This window comes from Agrilus planipennis, unplaced genomic scaffold, assembly GCF_000699045.2.
Source record: "Agrilus planipennis isolate EAB-ADULT unplaced genomic scaffold, Apla_2.0 scaffold13, whole genome shotgun sequence".
Lineage (NCBI taxonomy): Eukaryota > Metazoa > Arthropoda > Insecta > Coleoptera > Buprestidae > Agrilus > Agrilus planipennis.
In genome coordinates, this window is record NW_020439040.1 from 1,473,386 (window position 1) to 1,493,557 (window position 20,172).

At 33.9% G+C, this 20,172-nt stretch overlaps 4 protein-coding genes across 8 annotated transcripts in view; 2 read left to right on the forward strand and 2 right to left on the reverse strand.

Moving 5' to 3' along the window:
• Positions 1–76: 76 nt before the first annotated feature.
• Positions 77–9,792, forward strand: LOC108744227 (serine/threonine-protein kinase VRK1-like). 4 transcript variants are annotated; one of them, XM_018479879.1, is made up of 6 exons: positions 77–283; positions 338–729; positions 5,790–5,843; positions 6,161–7,484; positions 7,587–7,816; positions 8,051–8,764. In XM_018479879.1, exons 2-6 carry the CDS (start codon positions 483–485, stop codon positions 8,125–8,127), a joined length of 1,932 nt encoding a protein of 643 aa, XP_018335381.1. In that variant the 5' UTR covers positions 77–283; positions 338–482; the 3' UTR covers positions 8,128–8,764. The 4 variants fall into 4 exon arrangements, with proteins under 4 accessions (XP_018335381.1, XP_018335380.1, XP_018335382.1 ...); XM_018479878.1 differs by having other exon boundaries at positions 382–729; XM_018479880.2 differs by lacking the exon at positions 8,051–8,764 and adding an exon at positions 8,786–9,792 and having other exon boundaries at positions 83–283; positions 382–729.
• LOC108744224 (protein furry homolog) lies at positions 997–5,513 on the reverse strand. 2 transcript variants are annotated; one of them, XM_025976745.1, is made up of 11 exons: positions 5,313–5,513; positions 5,099–5,204; positions 4,760–4,930; positions 4,487–4,701; positions 4,234–4,421; positions 3,729–3,938; positions 3,316–3,661; positions 3,015–3,249; positions 2,029–2,952; positions 1,346–1,916; positions 997–1,250 (listed from the first exon to the last, which is right to left on the reverse strand). In XM_025976745.1, exons 2-11 carry the CDS (start codon positions 5,148–5,150, stop codon positions 1,070–1,072), a joined length of 3,093 nt encoding a protein of 1,030 aa, XP_025832530.1. In that variant the 5' UTR covers positions 5,151–5,204; positions 5,313–5,513; the 3' UTR covers positions 997–1,069. The 2 variants fall into 2 exon arrangements, with proteins under 2 accessions (XP_025832530.1, XP_025832531.1); XM_025976746.1 differs by having other exon boundaries at positions 5,099–5,513.
• Positions 9,793–9,812: 20 nt separating the features above from the next.
• Positions 9,813–15,526, reverse strand: LOC108744225 (cleavage and polyadenylation specificity factor subunit 1). Its single transcript, XM_018479875.2, has 20 exons — positions 15,168–15,526; positions 14,899–15,113; positions 14,525–14,844; positions 14,216–14,466; positions 13,973–14,154; positions 13,620–13,919; positions 13,256–13,534; positions 13,046–13,184; positions 12,821–12,993; positions 12,048–12,747; positions 11,802–11,965; positions 11,530–11,744; positions 11,246–11,465; positions 11,036–11,188; positions 10,798–10,974; positions 10,610–10,742; positions 10,415–10,555; positions 10,224–10,353; positions 10,058–10,163; positions 9,813–9,996 (listed from the first exon to the last, which is right to left on the reverse strand). Exons 1-20 carry the CDS (start codon positions 15,340–15,342, stop codon positions 9,916–9,918), a joined length of 4,254 nt encoding a protein of 1,417 aa, XP_018335377.1. The 5' UTR covers positions 15,343–15,526; the 3' UTR covers positions 9,813–9,915.
• A 268-nt stretch (positions 15,527–15,794) lies between these two features.
• LOC108744257 (MAM domain-containing glycosylphosphatidylinositol anchor protein 1) overlaps positions 15,795–20,172 on the forward strand; it is a 214,076-nt gene continuing 209,698 nt past the window's right edge. The window contains exon 1 of the mRNA XM_025976780.1: positions 15,795–15,918. The gene's annotated coding sequence lies outside the window, so the exon portion shown is untranslated. The remainder of the gene's footprint in view (positions 15,919–20,172) is intronic.

The following is a 20,172-nucleotide window of genomic DNA, read 5'->3' on the forward strand; positions in this document are numbered from 1 at the left end:
TTGCGATTTCTTTTAAAATATGTATAAAGTAAAAGGGTAGAAAAAGTCTTTACCAATAACTTATTTGCATTATCAAAAGTAAATATAGACGAAATAATTTTCAAAAACGATAAATATAACTTTAGTGCGCATGTCTCTTGTGTGCCCAGTTATATTTCGAGGTGTTAAATGTAAAATGGCCGTGAAATTTTAGTGTATGTTGTACGTGACAAGTTCGTTAGAAAGGTTTTTTCTTTGAATTATTATCCTATTAAGTGCAGTTTAATAGTTTAATACATTTACTGTAAGTACCTTCTTTTATCGTCGTTATAATCTCAACAGTATGTTATTGCTGTAGGTTCTTACACAACCTAGTTCATGAAAAAGTTCGTTAAATTCTAGACTTTTTGGAAACTATTTAGAAGAAATCTGAGTATTTAAGCATTAAAGCGAAATATCGTATATATGGTTATTAATTTTATGTCAGACAATTAAATTTTATCATGGGGAAACGTTGCCCTGAGCCACCAGTTCACGAACTTATAAAAAGACGTCGTTTAGCAACTGAAGAAGTTCCAACAGAAGTAAAATTTGACTCAGTTCTTACTGATTTATCTGGAAAGAAATGGAGACTAGGGAGCTGCATAGGGACAGGAGCTTTTGGCGAAATATACCTTGCATCTGATCAAATTGACAAGGAGGTCGCACCTGATTCACAATATGTTGTAAAAGTTGAAAGTTATACAAGTGGTCCATTGTTTGTGGAAATTAATTGCTATCTTCGAATTGCAAAGCCAGAAATGAGTAAGTCATCCAATTTAAACTATTAAGATGCAGCTAGAGGTACAATAATTGCAAGCCTTTTGTCACTTTTGATGTAGAATTTTGCTGCTTCATTTTTTTCAATCATTAACTAAATACATTTAATAAGTATGAATAATACAATTCTAAATCTAATTATACCACATTTACGTATATTAATAATTATAAAATAATCAATATTAGGAATTNCAGAAAGTTGATAAAGACAAATACATTTAAATATATAACAAGTAAATAAAAATAAGTAGACAAACTGCAAAAAAGGATGTTACCTCAAACTTAAATCTGGACTTGCGCAACGAACTATTGGATTAGGAATAGGCGGAACAACTCGAAAAGCAAAAGTAACATAGTTCTTCCACAGATGAATATAAATGTCTCGTTCATTAACAGTCTTCTTCACATTGGTAGAACTTCGTAAAAGCGAGGCACGATTATCATTAACAGGCCTAAAACAAGATAAAATTTTCATAAGTAACATCCAAAAAGAAAACAAACGAATTATACTTAAATTTTTAAAATAAACGTCGAAAACAGTACTTACGTGGGATCGATAACAGGAAACAATGTGTTAACCCTGGTAAATACGATGGGCCATGAATGTGTAACGGCAGCATGACACACTCCCAAAATCCTGTCTTTTTCAAGGAACCCAAACAAACAAATACTCCACGGATCTGCAGACGTTAAATTAAACCCTGATGTATTTTTAACGGCGTTACCATCTTCATGTAAGCCTGCAGTCCACACGCAGGCACTCCTGTCAGCCAGCCATTGCAAGTCAACGTTCGCCACACTTTGGGCGGCCGCTTTTTCGGTGGCTGGCAAATGGGGAAAGCATTTCTCGATCACTTGTGAACACGATCGATCAATTACATCGATAATAGGTTGATCATCAGAACAATTGAGTGTCTTTAATAAATATTTAACGTCCTTCAGAATATGTACTGAAAGACGACGAGGAGACAAGCGAACATTACACAACATCACCAACGCATAGGCTTCGACCAGGTGAAGAACAGACGATAGAGGTTCAGGTTTCTGGGTAGTATCAAGCTTTTTTGTGCCTCCCAATTCGCGAAAAACAGATTTAGTTAGATCACCAGAATCTTTACCTAAAATAAAAACAAATGTCCATTAATTAAGTATTTGAGAAGCAAAAGAGTTTAAAATTTTATTAAAGAAATACATTTTCCAAGAAATATTAAGAGAGAAAATATCAGTTACCTAATCGCATACTGTTGGTTAGAGTGCCAGCATTCGATGTTAATGTATTCTTCCAGGCAGTCAACAGTTGTAGCAGCATCCTAAGACCATTGTCGACCAGTTGTGGGAAAGTATCAAGTACATCTCTTGCCAGAAACTGGGTGAAACCCCAAAGAACATCTTGTCGCCAATCCGGAAAGTCAATCACCAAAGTTTGTAAGCTTTGGTACGCCAAACCACGAAGTTCTTCATCCATGTGGACGGTTAATCGAGATAATAAATCGACTAGTTCGGCGCCAGTCATACCATCAGGAATTAATCTTGGAACAGCAGCCACACATGTACGGAATAAATCAATTTTTGGTTTTCGTTCGCCTGTTATCATCTCGTCCGGTTCTTTGTTAACGTTTTGAGTACTGGTCATCATCAAGGGACGACCGTATTGAGAGTCAAGGGCTCGCAAAATATCCACAAAGACACGTCTCACGTGGGGGAAGTACGCGCTCATCCCAATACTTCTAGCCGTATCTTCGGTTAGCATTTTATTTAAGAATGTTTTGCGTACACGTAAAGTGTTTCCACTGGGTAAAACTCCAACACTTCTTGGCATTGGGGGCTCGCCCTCCTTTTGTTGGAGACTATCAGCAACCACCAGAAATGCCCTGAGTCCAATACTCATACGTTCAGGTGTCAGAATAATTTTAATTGGACGTCCAACAGATAAAAGTTCAAAGACTATCTCCCTCATCGCAAAGTCAAGACGTTCCTGTGCGATAAATTGGATAATTTTCACAAATATGTTAAGGGGAGTATCACGGGGAATTACACCCTTTGACCCTTTTGGAAATAAAGAGTTTACGATGCTCTGAAGACGTGACTGTGTAGCTGAGTTACTTTCGCACTTTATTCGAATCATGTACACCCATAATAAACGATACAGGGATTCTAAAAAATAAATTTAATACAAGTGAATATTGTGTTAATAGTAAAAATTTTAAAAAGCTTACCTAAGGCCACACGGCTCATTTTGGGATCTCTATTTTTCAGGTGCGATAGACACATGGCCAAAAAATAGTGCCAATACTGAAGGAAAAATGTCTTTTGACTCACACACAGGAGACAAGTCACCAAAGGAAAGAGTGCTAAACGGTGTTTAGATTTGGTACTAGCATCCAGTGTTTGAGAATACAACATTTCGACAAAATTTTTAAGACATGGCACGTTCACTTCATTTTTCACAGTCTATAACAAACAAAATTAAATTCATGTTGTATAAAAAGAAAATGGCAAACACCAAAAAAAACTTACTGCTGCCACAGGGACTAGGATCTCCACAAACAACCCTGCCAAAGCATGTTTTATATCTTTGTCTTTAACTTCCAGAAAATACTGTGCACACTCTTGCATGAATTGAAAAGATGCTTCAAACTCTTCAATAGGTACCATTTTTACTCTGAAGAACTTCATCCCCATCAATAAGCTTATGATACTTTGGGTGGTATGAGGAGTCGGTTCTTTTGATCGTAACTCTTTCAGCTCAGCCATGAAACGTTTACGAACAGACATAAATCTCGACTGCGCAAGTGCCCCTATTACTTCGGCGTACAGATCAGCTATTATATGAATGTTGGCAGAATTTGGACCAGTCTGAACTCTAGACGTAAAGCAGATATTTTAAAAATATGTACATATAATAATATTCCTTTTCATTAATAAATTACCCCTCTCTGTATTTAAAATGCCTGAAGGCTAAATTTTCAATATGCTGAACGAGATCTTCATGACCTGGATGGAAAGATAATTGTTTGAGGACTTCAATAAGGACCAGGCAAAAAATGAACTCCACAGCCAAGTCCCGTCTTTCCTGTTGAATGTCAGCCTCACTTCTCTCAACAGTTTCTGAAGTACTTCCAGAAACAATGTTCATAATACTGAAATTAAAAAAGAAAGGTGTTTACAAATGTTTTCAGTTTTAATCATATTTTCAGAGAAACCTTTCCTTACCTGGTTATTTTCTCACAATTTTGCTGACTGTAATTATTAAAATTTATTAAACGATTGTCATTGAAGTAATTAACCATTTATTTGATAACAGGTACATAATTAATTAATGCATTACTAATTATAAAAAAACTGCTAATTAGGTTGTATTATACTATTTTCAGCATTTTGTTTTACTAGCAAATTAGTACAATAAATGCAGTAGGAAATATTTTAAAAATATACCTTTTTCCTTTTTGGTCCACTTTCTTCTGCTCAGTTCCGGGAGTTTCAGACATTTGTCTTTCATACCAAGCAAAAAGGGTACGTAAAAGGGATGGCAAGCAGTGTTCTGCCACAGAGCCAAAAGCACTGAGTAATTGATCAAATTGCATGTCTTCTCCCCTTTGTAACGTCTTTGATATTGGTTTTTCCTATTTTAATAAAAGGATGTTTGTCAATTAGCAAGTGTTAACAAATATAAAAGGTCATTCTGTACCTGAGGTTCCACCATAACAGCTTCAATCTTCTTTTCTGCTTGCACAGTAAATTCAGCAAACAGGCTTCTCATTACAAACTCCCCAGGTCTCAGTTCCATGTCAATATTGGGGGCAAGAACAGACTGTCGGTCTTTTGTTACAACCCAGGGTAAAAGGGTGCCTCTGCTTACTGATGAACTGGCTGTACTGACACTTCCAAATTTGCTATCAGAATCTAAGAAAATAATGTTCATAATTATATCTAAAACAGTTGAACATCTCTGAAATCTAACCAGATATTGCAGCTGACACCAGGACAGCATTGGAACATTCTACTGGGCCAGTGACTGTTCCTCCACCATATGATTTTTCTGTCAGCCCAGACAAAGAAGTGTGTCCACTTTGAGTGTCAGACCCAGAGCAGACACTATGAGAAGAGTCTACATCTGAGTCTTGACTGGTATCTATACAGATGTAAAATATTAAAAAATTACTTTTCAAAATTAATAATTAATTTTTGACAACATTCACTTCAATTTAAAATAAGTCAGCTTATTTTATTGTTGATAAGGTTATTTAAAACAAACTGCTACTTTAAAAAAGCTGAACATAAGCAGAACAAAAAAAATTACCTGGTAGGAGGCTTTCCTGGATAGGAGGTGATTCTACAGTAAAATCACCCATTCTTACTTTTTGCTTTTATTGTCTTCTAGAAGCTCTATAAGGCATCTTAACACTCTAAAAAAATCTCAGTCTAGCAGGTGTGTAAATAAGTAAGCGGAAGTTCTTGTTTATTAATGTGTTAAAGAACAAAATCATTATTTCAGTTCACAAAAAGCATCTTACTTTTAAAGGATGAGTGAACAGGAGAAATGCTCTTATTGTGGAATGACAACACACTATTTCACACCATTGTAAAATATTAAAAATGTTTTATAACAACAACTCTCACTTTTCAAAACTTCACTTGATTTTCAAAAACAATAGTTAATGAAAATAACGAAAAAATCATTAAATCACAACACCATTACCACTAACTGTCAGTAATTGTCAAAACCGTCAAAACAAAAACATGAAAATTGACATTTGCTGTGGCTCTTTAACCTACACTCTGAATAGAAACGGAGTCACAAAAAACGAATTAATTAAATTAATATTTTCTACACGTATAAACAAACTAACTGTTTTATGGGTGAATATTCAACAATTAAACGTAGCAATACAAATTTATTATATACATACACAAATAAAAATTAATTTTCAATTTTAAATTTAAATCCATTTTAAATTATGGGGGTATANAAGTTGAAAGTTATACAAGTGGTCCATTGTTTGTGGAAATTAATTGCTATCTTCGAATTGCAAAGCCAGAAATGAGTAAGTCATCCAATTTAAACTATTAAGATGCAGCTAGAGGTACAATAATTGCAAGCCTTTTGTCACTTTTGATGTAGAATTTTGCTGCTTCATTTTTTTCAATCATTAACTAAATACATTTAATAAGTATGAATAATACAATTCTAAATCTAATTATACCACATTTACGTATATTAATAATTATAAAATAATCAATATTAGGAATTTTATGATATTATTTTATTAAGTAACAACATCACTTCCTTCAACTAGATATGATTTTTAATTAATAATTGCAGCTGTACAGTATTAATCTTTTTGTGTTACGATACTTTCAGTTATTGAATGGAAGAAAGAAAATAACATTCAACACTTAGGGATGCCGTATTATGTAGCCTCAGGTTCACACGTTGTTTGCGGGGCTAAATATCGTTTTTTAGTAATTCCTCGTTATGAAAAGAATCTGGAACAACTACTAACTCAAAATTATAAGTTCAACCTCAAAACAGTACTTGTTTTGTCAATTCAAATACTCAACACTTTGAGATATATTCATTCAAAAGGATACATTCACTCAGATATAAAAGCATCAAATATTCTCCTGGATAGTAACAAATCTAAAAGAAAGACCTCCCCAGTCTTGAACAAGACTGTGGTTCGTTATCATGGTTGCACCCCTTTTAGAACTTGTAAGGCTAGAAGAGAGACTTTCAGACGCAACTTACGCCCCAATAGCAACTTAAGATACATAGATGATTTTGGGGATAAATCTTCTAAAGTTGTTAGCCATAAGGAGGAGAGTAACAATCAGGCTTATCTGTTAGATTATGGTTTAGCATCGAAATATTTGCATTCAAATGGGGAACATAAGCAATTTTGTGTGGATCAAAGAAGGGCACATGCAGGCACAATATTGTTTTGTTCCCGAGACGCTCACGATGGGATGCAAGCCCGAAGGTCAGACCTGGAATGCTTGGGGTATAATATGGTGTATTGGTTAACAGGATATTTACCCTGGATGGATGACTCTAATGATCCTAAAATAGCTGAGAAGAAGAAGCGTAATTGTATGGAGAATGTAGAGGAATTTTTAAATTTGTGTTTTGTAAACGATTATCCGCGATTTTTGTGTAAATATTTTAAATATTTAACGGGACTTGGATTCGAAGATAAGCCTGACTACGGATATTGCGCGGATTTGTTTCACGGCGCGATAAAAGAGTACGGTTACAAGGACAACATGTGTTTCGATTTTGACAACCTTGAAGGCTGGGGACGCAAGCAGAAAATAACAAACAACCGGAACAACACGCTGGAAAAGAAAAACAAGATCATCAGGAGACAAAAGATTATGTTCAAGGTGGTGCGCAGTCCTCTGCGTTCCAACTTGCCCATCTTACGTAAACGGTTGAAGGTCAAGACGAAGACACCCAGAAAAATCAGATGGCCGAAGATGCTCCTCGATCCAGAAACTATAATGAAACAGGGAAAGTGTCGCGAGAGGCGGACTACGGAAACAACAGACTCAGGTTCTGTGGCTGGAATTCATAATCTGAACATAGAAGAACTCAATCCCACCCCGACGATGGTGGAAGTATACAATAAATCGATTGAGAGGATCAATTCAGCAAATGGCTCTTCCCCAACTTATAAAGGAGATGTGTAAGTAATATTCCAGTTTAGAGTTATTGAATTATGTCAAAAAATAATTATCCCCTCACTTCAATGATTAAGGCGTATGTTGATTCAGTTTTCTGTGTATAGTAATTATGACAACATCGAGGGTTATACTCCTGCAATGATGGCTGTGTTTAATCGTAAGAAAGAACGTGAAGAGATGGAGGCAGAGCAATTGATGTTACTTAACTCGAAGACGAGCAGCAGAGCCGCATCGAGACAAAGAAGAAGACCCATTTCTGCTTCTTCCAATACAAAAACTAAACGTCAAGATGTTCCTGTGCGTAACGTGAAATCTCAAAACGCGGTTAGAACAGGTAAAATACATTTTCTTTCCTAAACACATTTCTAATTAACTTTTACAGTAAAAAGATTACAAGTTCTAATCAGAATATACATGCAAGTACATACATAAGAAATTTTCCAAGTGTATTTTGAATTATTTTGTGTTTGATTTAGGCTAATGAAATCTTAAGTGATACATTCGAAAACTGCCAATAAATTGCTTTTTCATTCGAATCAAAAGAAATAATTAGAAAATTTTGTTTTAGCTTTCATTTTAGAATCGTTCACTCTATTCGCTGCAAGTGTAAGAAAATATAGAACGGTATGTAAAGGGCCGATTTAGGTTTAAGAACGCACATGTGGATGTGAGTATGAAAGATTTTTTTAAAATCATGAATGAGCGAATGTACTCTCATTCATAATATACATGTTATTGCAGGAACAAATTTTTTCGGTGTCTACATAAACCTTTTTCATGTGGGGCACAATTTACACTGTAGAGGTAGGTTTAAATAACGGGAATGCAGTTTTCGAATTTTTGTCACTTAGGATATTATTTTCACTGTTAAAAGTGAAAGATGATCGTTTTATGCATAATTATATTGTTTCTATTCACTCTACACAAGGAAAATTTCTTTTTTTGTCTGTTTCTCTTAAAGGGTCTTAAATTGGTAAGAAATTAGTAATATGTAGACCAGAAGTTGCGTAGAACGGGTAAGTGAACAGTTCAAGTTTGAACACAATATTTGATTTTATGAAATAATTTTCTTTCTTTTTCATGTAGACAGAAATATCCTTTTAATTTATTATACAATGGCCTTTTTTACAGTACATCCGAAAGTTTCTCTTAAATCACTTATAATTATTTTGTTATTTCAGGTAGGCAAATGACATCGAATCATGGAGTAAAACTTTTTTAATAACATTTGTTTAATTGTTTTCTTTTTATTAATTAATTAGTTAATTTTTTGTCCTTTATTTATTTTTTTTTGTATTTTTAGTTGGTAAAAAGGAGAATCCTAAAAAGGCAAAAACTACTATAAGGAGGATTTATAGCTTAAGGGGCTAAATTCGTCAAATCATCATCGAACTGTTATTAGATAATTACGAAGGTTTATATAATCGAATTAAAGCGCATAAGCGTACAGTCCAAAAGTAACAGTTTCCATTTTGAGGTATTTCTATGCATTTACAACTCTAGAGTAAAAAAAAAATACCTATCAAGATGTTTTCGAAATGTGTAATTCTTTAATTAGTATATTTAGATGCTACTAATTGTAAACTATCGGCCGCATCACTCAGCTTATAAACAATACAAATCATGTAATTTAAGAGCAGCCTGTTATTATTTTTTATTTTTAATATATATAATTTTTTTTAAGTACCTGACAAAAGGACCCCAATAGCGAAAATAGTAAATTATTGGCAGCTAAAAAGAATTAATATTTTTTTATTGTTATTCACTTCGTTAGTAGCTAGCACGATATATTAATTCAAGTGTCCTACTTATTAATTTAAATCCGTTTTGTTCGTTTAATTAAATTGTTTGTTCATATGAATGTATTTTTTAAGGGGCATTGCCTTTTACTCTGCGTTTCTGTTATCTAAACTGTGAAATTAACGTTTTTATAATTTGAATAAAAAATATATAATAGATGTTGTTAGTGTTGGTAACAATATCTATTATATTTCAATGTTATATGATTAATTCTTGTAGTAATGCATAAATAGGAGACTATTCAATCAGGTGTTTTCTGTTTAACGATCTTAATTTTTATAGAAAAGTATTACTTTATTTTGATCGAACAAATGTGTCGGGTGATTAATTCTTGTGGTATAAAATAAAATTTGTTAATACAATAATCTCAATAATGTCTTTCAAGGAATGAATCACTTTGTACAGATTCATTTAAATGTGTGACATGCATACTGAATTATGTTTATAAATGCTTTTGTATATGTTGTGATACTGTGATTTCTTATAGAATAAATAAAGCAGTTTTTTATATTTTTTATTTTTACTTTTTAACTCTTTCGTTCCTATTTTAATAAGCAAAGATCATTAAATTATTTTAATGTAATTTAGCGTGCTTTTCCGTATTTACAAATGTAATAATAAGTAAAGAACAAATCAAAAATGGGCAGTTAGTTTTTGTATTTCCGACAAGTCTTCTATTATCTCCTCAGTTTTTGTGCCTATCTTTTTAGAAACCTGGCGAAAAAGTGCATTGGAACAAACATCAAAAATAATCATAAAGAAAATAATTACTTACCTCCATTTTTTCATTAATCGATAAACTAATAAAACGCCACACAAGTTCCCCATCAATAATCGATCGACAGGGGTTTGAAAGTTGTCTTCTCCAACTTTTATACGTCCTGAAAATAAGTAAACATACAAAACATTTACAAGTTAAAAACAACTTGCGATTTTATTACCTAAACGCTTTTGGATTTAAACCAGCAGTATGAGAGCTGTGAGTAACCAAAACATTTTGCAACATTAGAAGCCTTCTATAAGTTTTTTCTGCTATAGGTAGTAAATATCCCAAACTACCGTCAAGGGTTGCTAAAGTAATAGTTATATATAGATAAAAATATTACTGGCACGTATTTAAAAAATTACTTACCAAACATGGTAATATGCCTTTTTTCGATACCTGATAACTGTTTTCTATCTTCCATCAATTCACCCATTTTGCAACGGATTCTAAAGAAAGTGTTAACTGCTTGACCCAGGTGAAAATCGCCCTTTCTTAAAAGTCTCTGACCTAAAAAAAACTCATTAGCATAGTGCTATTGTAAGCAATGTTTATTTTATTTGCCTCCATAAGATTCTCGTGCTTCAGGTTGGTACATGTACAATATTAAATTCTTTTCCGAATCAGAAACTAGGAATCCCATGTTGGTGTTATCTATCATGTACTGCAATGAGTATATTTCGCTTGCTTTAAAATCCTACAAGTTCAAACACTTACAATTCCACAGAAAAAAAATAAGTCCTTAAATTTACCCTAGATACTAGAGAAAGTGTCCTGTACTCCTCTTGGAACCTTAATAAGGAAATTGACTTATAAACGTCTGCCACAAGAAGTAAACTTTTAACAGATAAAATTTGGTGAGTATAAATTTGTGTATCTATAAAAGCCACCCCCACCAAATCGTTATCTTTCAGTTGCCAGATATAAATCTAAAATATAATTATAATTAAATTTTAAAAGGAAAAATGTATTATCACGTGAAAACGAGACCTTTTGTCCCACTGCTGAAACAAGAAACCCTGAAACATGGGACAGAGCTGTAACAGGACCTTTTTGTTCCTTAGCATATATTTCTTTGAATTTATTCTTTGTTAGGGGTTGTCCAGGTTCAGGTACGACTTCAATAATATCGTAAATTAAAATCTACAAGAACATTTCCTCATACATTTTAATTTAAAATTAATTTTTTAGTTTTCTTACCCTTCCCCTTGACGTAACATCCTCTCCATAATTATAATTGGTTCCTAACACCACGTACCCTTTTAATCCCGATCTAGTACCTTCGTAAGCTAAAGAAACATTCTTAAGACAAGTGATGTGTTCCCATTCATCCAAATCCATTCGAGTATTCGGAATTACGTCCCAAGATACAGGGGAAAACAACATTATACTGAACTTTTCTTGGAGAGGATACGGAAATCTGGAATGATTTAAAATTTTCCATTAAATTTGTCGGAAAATGAAAATAATAAATTAAGAATCACCTGTCGCCTCTGTCTTCTACAGAGAGTTCTTTATCTTCTCCGTTAAATTTATAATACTGTTTTGAGGGCTCTGATGCACTTGTTACTATGCAGTAAGTTTTTGATTCGAGATGGTATTCTATGAAATGGGGAGTGCATCGAAGTGGAACTTTTCTAACTGGCCAAGCTGCGTCATAACTTAAATGAGTTGGAAGAACACCAATACGAAGTTCAGACTAAAATACGTAAAAGTAGATTTTGCAAAAGCTTTTTCTAAAGTTTGCACTGATTACCTTTTTATTAAAATAGAGAAACCCCTGAGGACAATTTACGTTGTTAAACGAAGCGAAACAAAAAATTTCACCATCGATAGTCATAGGATGAGTTCTCAGTTCACCCCTGCCTGTTAAGAACAACCAATGGGGCTTGGCACCACACACAAAAACTCCATTGTATCCTATAATTATTTAGGTAATATAGTAAGGAAATAGACAAATTTTAAATTAGTGTTTATAATGTAAAAAAGTAAAGTAACTTACCAGCTATATTTCCGAACGGTCTTATCTTCGAAACCCTTTCTTGTAATGCAAAGAAATCAGAGTTTTCTGTTTCCACCTGATTCGAAGTGTCACAGGAATAAATAATATTGTGATTCAGTTTTCGAAAACGTAATTTCAAATTTCCACGAGTAAATCTGAACGCTTCGTAGATATAAAAGTCTTTTTCTAATCTTACCAACAAAAGTGGACGGGAGCCTTTATTTCCCAAAGCAATCATCGAAATTTCCTTGATCTCATGTTCCTTTTGCAATGCTATTTCGTTCATGATCATTGCAGGATTAGTAGCGAGCATGGGCACCGACTCCAAATTATCCACCAAAACCTTATAACCAAAGCAGAGGTTACGCACAATGAACGAAAGTTTAAATTCTGGCACCGAATAAATTTCCAGATTCGAATTTTCGCGTACGACAAGTAACCAATACGTCGGTCTGAATTCGACAAAGTACTTTTTCCACCAGTTGAAAAAGACTTTAGGTTTAGGGGGCGGAGGATTCAAAGATGGCATTTTAAAGTCGCTGTTGTCTCCATAAAGAAGATCTTCTTCGTTTTCTACCTCGGATTTAGTTTCTTGTTCTTTTACCAGGTGAGAGGGTACATGTAGGAAGTCTTCAGGAACTTTACTTGTAAATAATCCCGAACTGTCACGATATAGGCATAAAGTTGTTACTGCAGGAATCTATTAGGAGTTAAAAATATTAAAAAAAAAAATAAACACTGTACTACTAAGAAGAAAATCACTCTGCACTTACGTTTGAAAGAGTAGATTTACTGACGACAAGCCTGGCACTTCCTCGAGACTCCCTTAACATTAGGGTTATTACCTGACCATCTGAAGTTAAAATTGCTAAATAGGGATCGGCGCTGGAAGCATGAACTATGGGAGAGCCCAGATCCAAAGGAATATGTTGCAATTGGTTAGCTCCTATACAATTAGTAGAATTATTCTTTTGTAATTTCAACATACTGGATATTACCTTGCAGTAATCGAACTGCAGCTGTTGTAACTTGTACTATATACTTATTATTTCCTAAATTAGCAGCATAAACTGTAGGATCAGTAGTACAGAAACCTGTATTGTCTATTTCGTTGATTTCATGTCCTGTTTGGAGAATCTAGAAAGTAGAGAATAAAAAAAATCGAACAATAGATTTAGTACAAAACAGAAAAACGTATATTGCAATACCATGGTGCCATCTTCTTGACTAAGTATAAGGAACCCATGATGTTCTTCGTTGGCGTATACAGTCCACATGTTTATGCAACCAGGAAGGGTGAATGTGGTGACGATTTGCGGTCGTACAGAGCGTTGGAGTACGCACAGAGCTCCGTTCTTTCCGTAACCTGATGTTGTTACTAGTTCCAAATCCAAATCCGGATTGTGTATAAATTCTTCACTCATAAAAGCCGGTTCTCCAATGGAAGCGTTACCACAAGGTCCGATATTTAATAAACTATCACATACCTTAGGAAAAAAGCACTAATGAGTAATTTAATTAATTTTTTCGAGTATCTAATTTTTAACTTGGTAGAACTATGGAAAAATTTACCTCAAAAACAAAACTTGTGATGTGTAAACTGGTTTGTTTTTCGCTACCATACACTTCAAGCTCTTCTGGGTCTCTAATATCCATAACATCACTTGCCATGCAATCGTTTAAAGAGTCTAATACCCGCTCAGGTTCTGAAGTAGAATTTGTGTCTTCAGTGCCGTCATTTTTGGCCCGTTTGGTAGGGGGCTCGTCATCATCTAAAGTTATTATCTGATTATCTTTTTCTGTGTATCTCAATAAAAGAGAATTTCCAAGGCGAGAGCCCAAGAACAAAAAATTATCTTCACAAATACAAATCTAAAAGTTCTAAATTGTTTTAAATCCTTCAGAGAATATTTAATTAGACATACGCAAGTTGTAAGCACGCTAGAAGCAGCTTTATCAAAATGGAAACTTCTCACATATCTCATTGTATCTGCTATTAAAGTTAGAACATACAATTCGCCCCCTTTCAATGAGAAAACTAACTGGTCATCAGATAGGAAAGCTACTTGGGCACAATCTAGACTTACGCATACATTTTCTTGAGGTTCTTGAATAGAAAAAAAAGTAATTGTTTTAAGTTAATTTAAATCAAATCATCCTACTCTTACTTAGTGGAAAGCTTGTACTACTTTCTGCAATGCTGTTCAAAGAAACTCCATAAGGTGGAATGCTTTGATTTAAATAAATTAAAGCATTCACAGACATAATCAAAGTACCCCCAAGAGGTTTTTTAATGGGAATTGCATGAATACAGTCAAATGGTAAGTTGGACACCTGCCAAATAATAGGATGTACTTTCTGCTGCAGGTTCAGCGACAGAGCTGCCATAGCACAAGTGTCTGTTCTAACGGCGACTCGTCTAAATAAATTAAAAAAATAATTATTTTATATTAATTTCAAGAAGCAGTTGCTTTTACCCAGAAAATGTTTTCAAAGGCTCATACAAAATCAATAAGGTAGGTTCATAATAGCCATACAAAAACTGTATATCAATGATATTATCCACTTTTTCTATAAATTCTTTTAATAAGATCATGTAGGAAGACAATATAGGGGACTTGGAACCATATGAGCTGGAGATCATTGGTTTAATATCAGAAGAATCATTTTCTTCTATTGTATTTTCTCTTCTAAATGGCAAGACAACAAGCTTTCTCCCAAAAACTGTCATTACAGCACATCGGTTTTCAGGATCTGCTCTTACTATTGGTACATGAACATGATGAGTCCAACCATCCTAAATTTTCAAAAATTAATACAAAAGAAATGGACAACATTTGATTTTACATACTTTCATTTCTTCTTCTTCAAAATAATGTAAACTAAGGGTTTTCAAATCGTTAGTTTCTGGATCATATTCAACTACAGATAGTTTTGCATCTTCAAAGGCTAAAAGCAATGCATCCCTTGGAGAGTTTGCAAGATTAACAGTTTCCATTGAAATTACATTCCCAAATAGGCTGTACTGTCCAATGCATTCTAACTTACATTTTGGAGGTCTGGTTTCTAAAAAATATAACTTGATACTGTCCTAATACTACATTACATTAAAGGCATTACCTGAAAATCTTTCTTGAATGCGAATCCTGGGATCTACATCAGGGACTAATTTGTACGCTTTTACTATATTTGCTCCAGCTGTAACTAACGTTTTTTCGGCTTTAGAAAAGAAATGACAACTCAGACAATGTTCTACGCCAGTGGCAGGATGAATTTGTTTACATACAGAAAACATCTTTAACTTTTTGTTAGCAAAGTAAACTGGAGAAGAGAAACATGCAAACTATTTAGCACAATTCAGCACATGCCATTGTATATCCTAAACATAATAGCGGTCGAACTTGTGTTAAAAAAGACTAAAAACTCGACTAACTTGTATACAAATTACAAATAACCTTTGTAAATTAAGTGAGGTTATGTAAGGTTCATAGGTAAAGATAATAACCATAGGCGTACTATAGATATAGATTAAACTATAGATAAGACCATAGGACAAGACTAATAATATTGCTATTATCTCCATTTAGCCATTATAATTAAGTACAAATATTATTGAAAATTATAAATAATTTGAAATTACAGCATCATTTTGGTATAATAATGAATGTATAATCATTGAGCACAATACACACTAGTTTTATAAAAAGTAAAAATCATAGTTTACCAGATTTACCCAAATAGGGGACCTAAACCAAACCTTGTAGAACAAAATAATACTAAATTAAAAAGTAAAGAAAAATGGAGGTGCAGATAGTGAAGCGCTTGTAATTTTAGGTGAAAAATGTGCTTTCAAGGGCTGCATGGGATTTTGGTATGTTAATAAAACTTCTTTTATTTTTTTTAATTATAACTGAGCACATATTATACACATATGATAAAAATATACACAAGAAACAGTATGATATAAAGTACGAAAATGCATATACACATACATGCATACATGAATACAATTACCATGCGTTTTGGCTTCTTATTACGCATAATGAAAATGTTTCAAACAAGATAATTTTTCAATTATTTATCGTTACTGACTTATATTTTTTCTTAAATGGTCAATCCTAATTTCTTTTGCGATCAAATAATTCATTAATGGCGTCAAATACCCTTTGGGCTATTTTTGCTATGGTTATGTTTAAATTATTATATATAGAAGTTACCTAAAAAGTTAATTGCAATTTGCATTATAAACCTATTTATCGAACAAATCGAACTTCTTATGTTCCGGTATTAGTTCTACAACTTTTCAAACTTCGGAAATGATTATGATTACCCATTGGTACCAGTTTGGTTATTCGTATGAATAAATGCGATAATTCCAACGTAGTTACTTAGATAACACCTAAGTAGACTAACAAATTGTCTCCAATCTCGCATGTTTTTGGCTTAGTAGCACTGAATGCTAAGTGAGAAAGGTTGTACGTGAGTTGAGAACTTTGGCCCCTGTGTCAGCTAGTACGTGTTATGACAAGTGACTACGAAATTGTGTAGTCCCTAAAATTTGCCCGCTTGGCATTTCACTAGACGTTTAAACAATTTAGAACTGATTTCAGAATGAAGTGACCTGAATATTTATTAGATATCTGCATACATATGCCGGGGCTGCCACACTTGTGGAAAAGTTAACATACAAACGTACATATATACATGTTTATATATAGGTTTTCTTTTCAAAAATCCAAACATTTAGACGATTTAGAGGAACTCAAAACTCAAAAATGCCCGGCCCTTTCAATAGTCCCTTGTGCTCGCATTTCTATTCTAGAACAGTTTCGTTAAAATTGTCTCTGAGGAGTTTTCGTTTCTTATTTAAGAGTAGAGTTCAGTGTTTGGGTAAGGTTGTCGGATTGGCGTGAATCCCCCGCGGCTTTCCCGGTAATTGACTCATTTTGAATGCAGTGGGATGTCTAATCACATTAGAGCAGGTCATTTCCTTTACAATAGATCCAATCACGTACCTAAACGTGAAGACTTTCTATTAAATCGAATTGGCAACTTTAAGAGGACTCGATGTATTATCCTTCGAAATCCTTCGTCACCTAGTGAGGGAAAGGAGAAAGAGAACTTTGTTAAACAAATATGTATAGTAGAACCTCGGCAATTCTCCAAAACCTCGAAACGAGGAACGCTATTTAAAAATAAAAGGGTTTTACTATATGTTTTACTATTTAATTTAATATTTTCTAAGGTCTTCTTTAAAAATTGCCCTAATACTTTTAATCCTGTGCTTTAATTCCGAATTAAACTTAGTTTAAAGCGATTAATTTCAATTTTTAAACAAAATGCAATGGCCGTTAACAGCAACAATCGAAAATCAAAATGGCCGACTACAGCAACAATGCGACAATTCAAAATTAATAATGGCCGACATCAGTAACAATGCGGCAACAAATAGAATAACAGTAATGGCCGAATGACTGGACAATGGCCGACCTATGACTGTGTTGAGCGGGTTATTCAAATGTTTAAACAAAACGCAATTGATATAAGGACTATATGGACTGTTTTGCGTTTTCTAACATAAAATGAATTATTGTAAATAAAATGAATGCATGTTAACTGATAAGTGTGAGGCGGTCAATAGGTTGTAGGTTCTTTTATAAAAAATGCGTTTACATATAGAGTACTTTTTGAAGTTCTAGTTTTGAAGACGATATATATATTTTTTGTTTCGTCAGTGTGACTATTATATTGTCGATGGTTCTGTTTGGAACGATTTAATGACCATTTTATTCTTCATTTCGAACTGTATGTGAAATAAAAGTGTTTGCGGTCAACTGGCGTATTTCGGAACAAATGGCTCGTAAACAAGTGACTTTTATTGCCAAAGTCTATTTCATTTTATCAGTTTCTGTTATTGCCAATATTTTTCTGGTTAACAATTTATGGTCATCCATACGCGCCTGATAAAAATTAAATTGAACTTTCAATTGTTTTGTGCATGGATAGTAATCTACTATGTGGCATTAAACCTAAAACTTATTTTATATCTTCTACATACGTAGAGCTTTCTGTTTTATGCGCTTGCTACAGGGTGTTTCATAAACATGCGGCACAAATTCCACGGGTGATTCCTCAGGTATTTTTATGAGGAAACGTTCCTATAAATATTTGTCCTAAGGGAGTTACGCCCTTTCAAACCGATCACCCTAGTTTTTGTTTGGGGAACACCCTGTATAGTAATGTCGTGAAAGTTTTATTTTACTTTACGGTTTTTAATTTGTATATATATTCGAAATTGTTTCAAATAAAATTTTGACATTAAAATTGATTGTGTTTACCATGTTGACGCATTGAAAGAAAACATAATTGAATTGGAAACGAACAAGTGAAAGTATGGGTTGTCAAATGAGAGGAAAGAAGACAGACGAGTCAAAGAGGACGGATGGGGGATGATAATAAATCTGCCATTTCTCTTTAGTACCTTCGTTAATGCTTTAGAAATTTAATTTTAACTTAAATAAGTTCAGACTCACTCTGAATTCATTAAACTTTCGCCAAGTTTGGCTTTAATGAGCTTCCTCGAAAAAAATAGGACGCTTAATGAATACGTGAAAATTTTATTAGTTAGGGGTCCGTTTTTTATTGTTTACACTAGGTAAGAGTTTTTCTCTAACTTATGCCTTGCAACGATCGCGTTTTTCTTGTTAGAAGAACCAGAAATATCTATACTCGAAACTAAAGGAAAATAGGAAAGTTGTATTAGGTACAACATGGTGAAAATTACATTTTTTCTTCGAAAATACCGCTTAGGAATAGGTCATTAATTTTAGTTTTTCTGTCGTGTAAGTTTTGTTCGTACTTATGACAAAAATGGCCGACCTACGACCACATTTAGCGCGTTACCCCAATGACATCGTGCGTCTAATACGTAAAATAGAAACTTAATATACTTTTATGATAACTGAGGGCATCACCATGTAGTTACTAATGGGAAAATATATAAAGTCATGCTGTTTGGTCCATCGCAGGGTTTATTTTAATTATTATCCTAGGCGAGTGAATCAATTTCGTACTTTTTGACAGGAACGGATTCAGAAAAGATGAGGATACTGTGGATAGAGAAGGTTAGGAGTGAATAATAAGAAAGAATAGGAGAACAGAGGACTCTTTGGAAGTCAATAAGAAAAAGGCGAGATAGGTTCTGAGGCATGAAGGTCTAATCAGAGAAGTATTAGAGGCAAAAAGGGGAGTTAGGAGGGGTAGAGGTAGACCTATATTAAATTACTATTCGCAAATAGTTAAGGATGTGAGTTGTTCTAACTTTAGGGAAATGCAAAGATTAGCTCAGGATAGGAAAGAGTGGAGGTGCGTGTCTAACCCGTCTTAGGACTGACGACCTTATGATGATGATAAAACAAAATCTAATATTCGAACATATGACTGAGTGTCCTATTCCCCCTCTAGTTATTTTTCTTTCAAAAAGATAACGGACTTCGTCCCTATCATAAAATTAGGAAATTTTACTTGCGTCTTGGTAAAAATTATTACAAACTGATACAAATATCAAGAAATTTGTACTTCTAACATCACAATTTAAAGGGATGGGTGTCCTATCGTCCCCCTAGATCCGCCTTTGCTCTTCGAAAGTTAAACATTACAGTTGTTTTGCTACAGTTATATGTATAAAATGAGTGGAGTCGTCTATAAAATGTTTCCAGAAGGCACGATATTCAACTACAACTAGGCAGAGAGCAATTCGCAAATTCGCTGCCACTTTAGACCGTCGAGGCCGGCCAGCGAAGTAGTAATTTATGAGTGCACTTTCCTAATATTGGTTCAATTTAACCGCTCCTTCCGTTTGCCTCCGCATCCTTTAACATTAAACTCAATCTAGCGTCCGTTTCCAACCCTTGCTTGGTCTCGAACAGCAGTAATACTAGTACTAGCTATATAGTAATAGTTGCATACCGAACAAGTTTAATTCACTTAACGCAGAGACGAAAGCCGTTCTTAATGAAGCTGAACTTGTACAAATAGCACTCGCACTACTTCTACCTACTCTGTAACTCTGGTTACATGTAAACCGTACCGTTTTTAAAGGAATTATTCTGGAAAATCGTCTTAC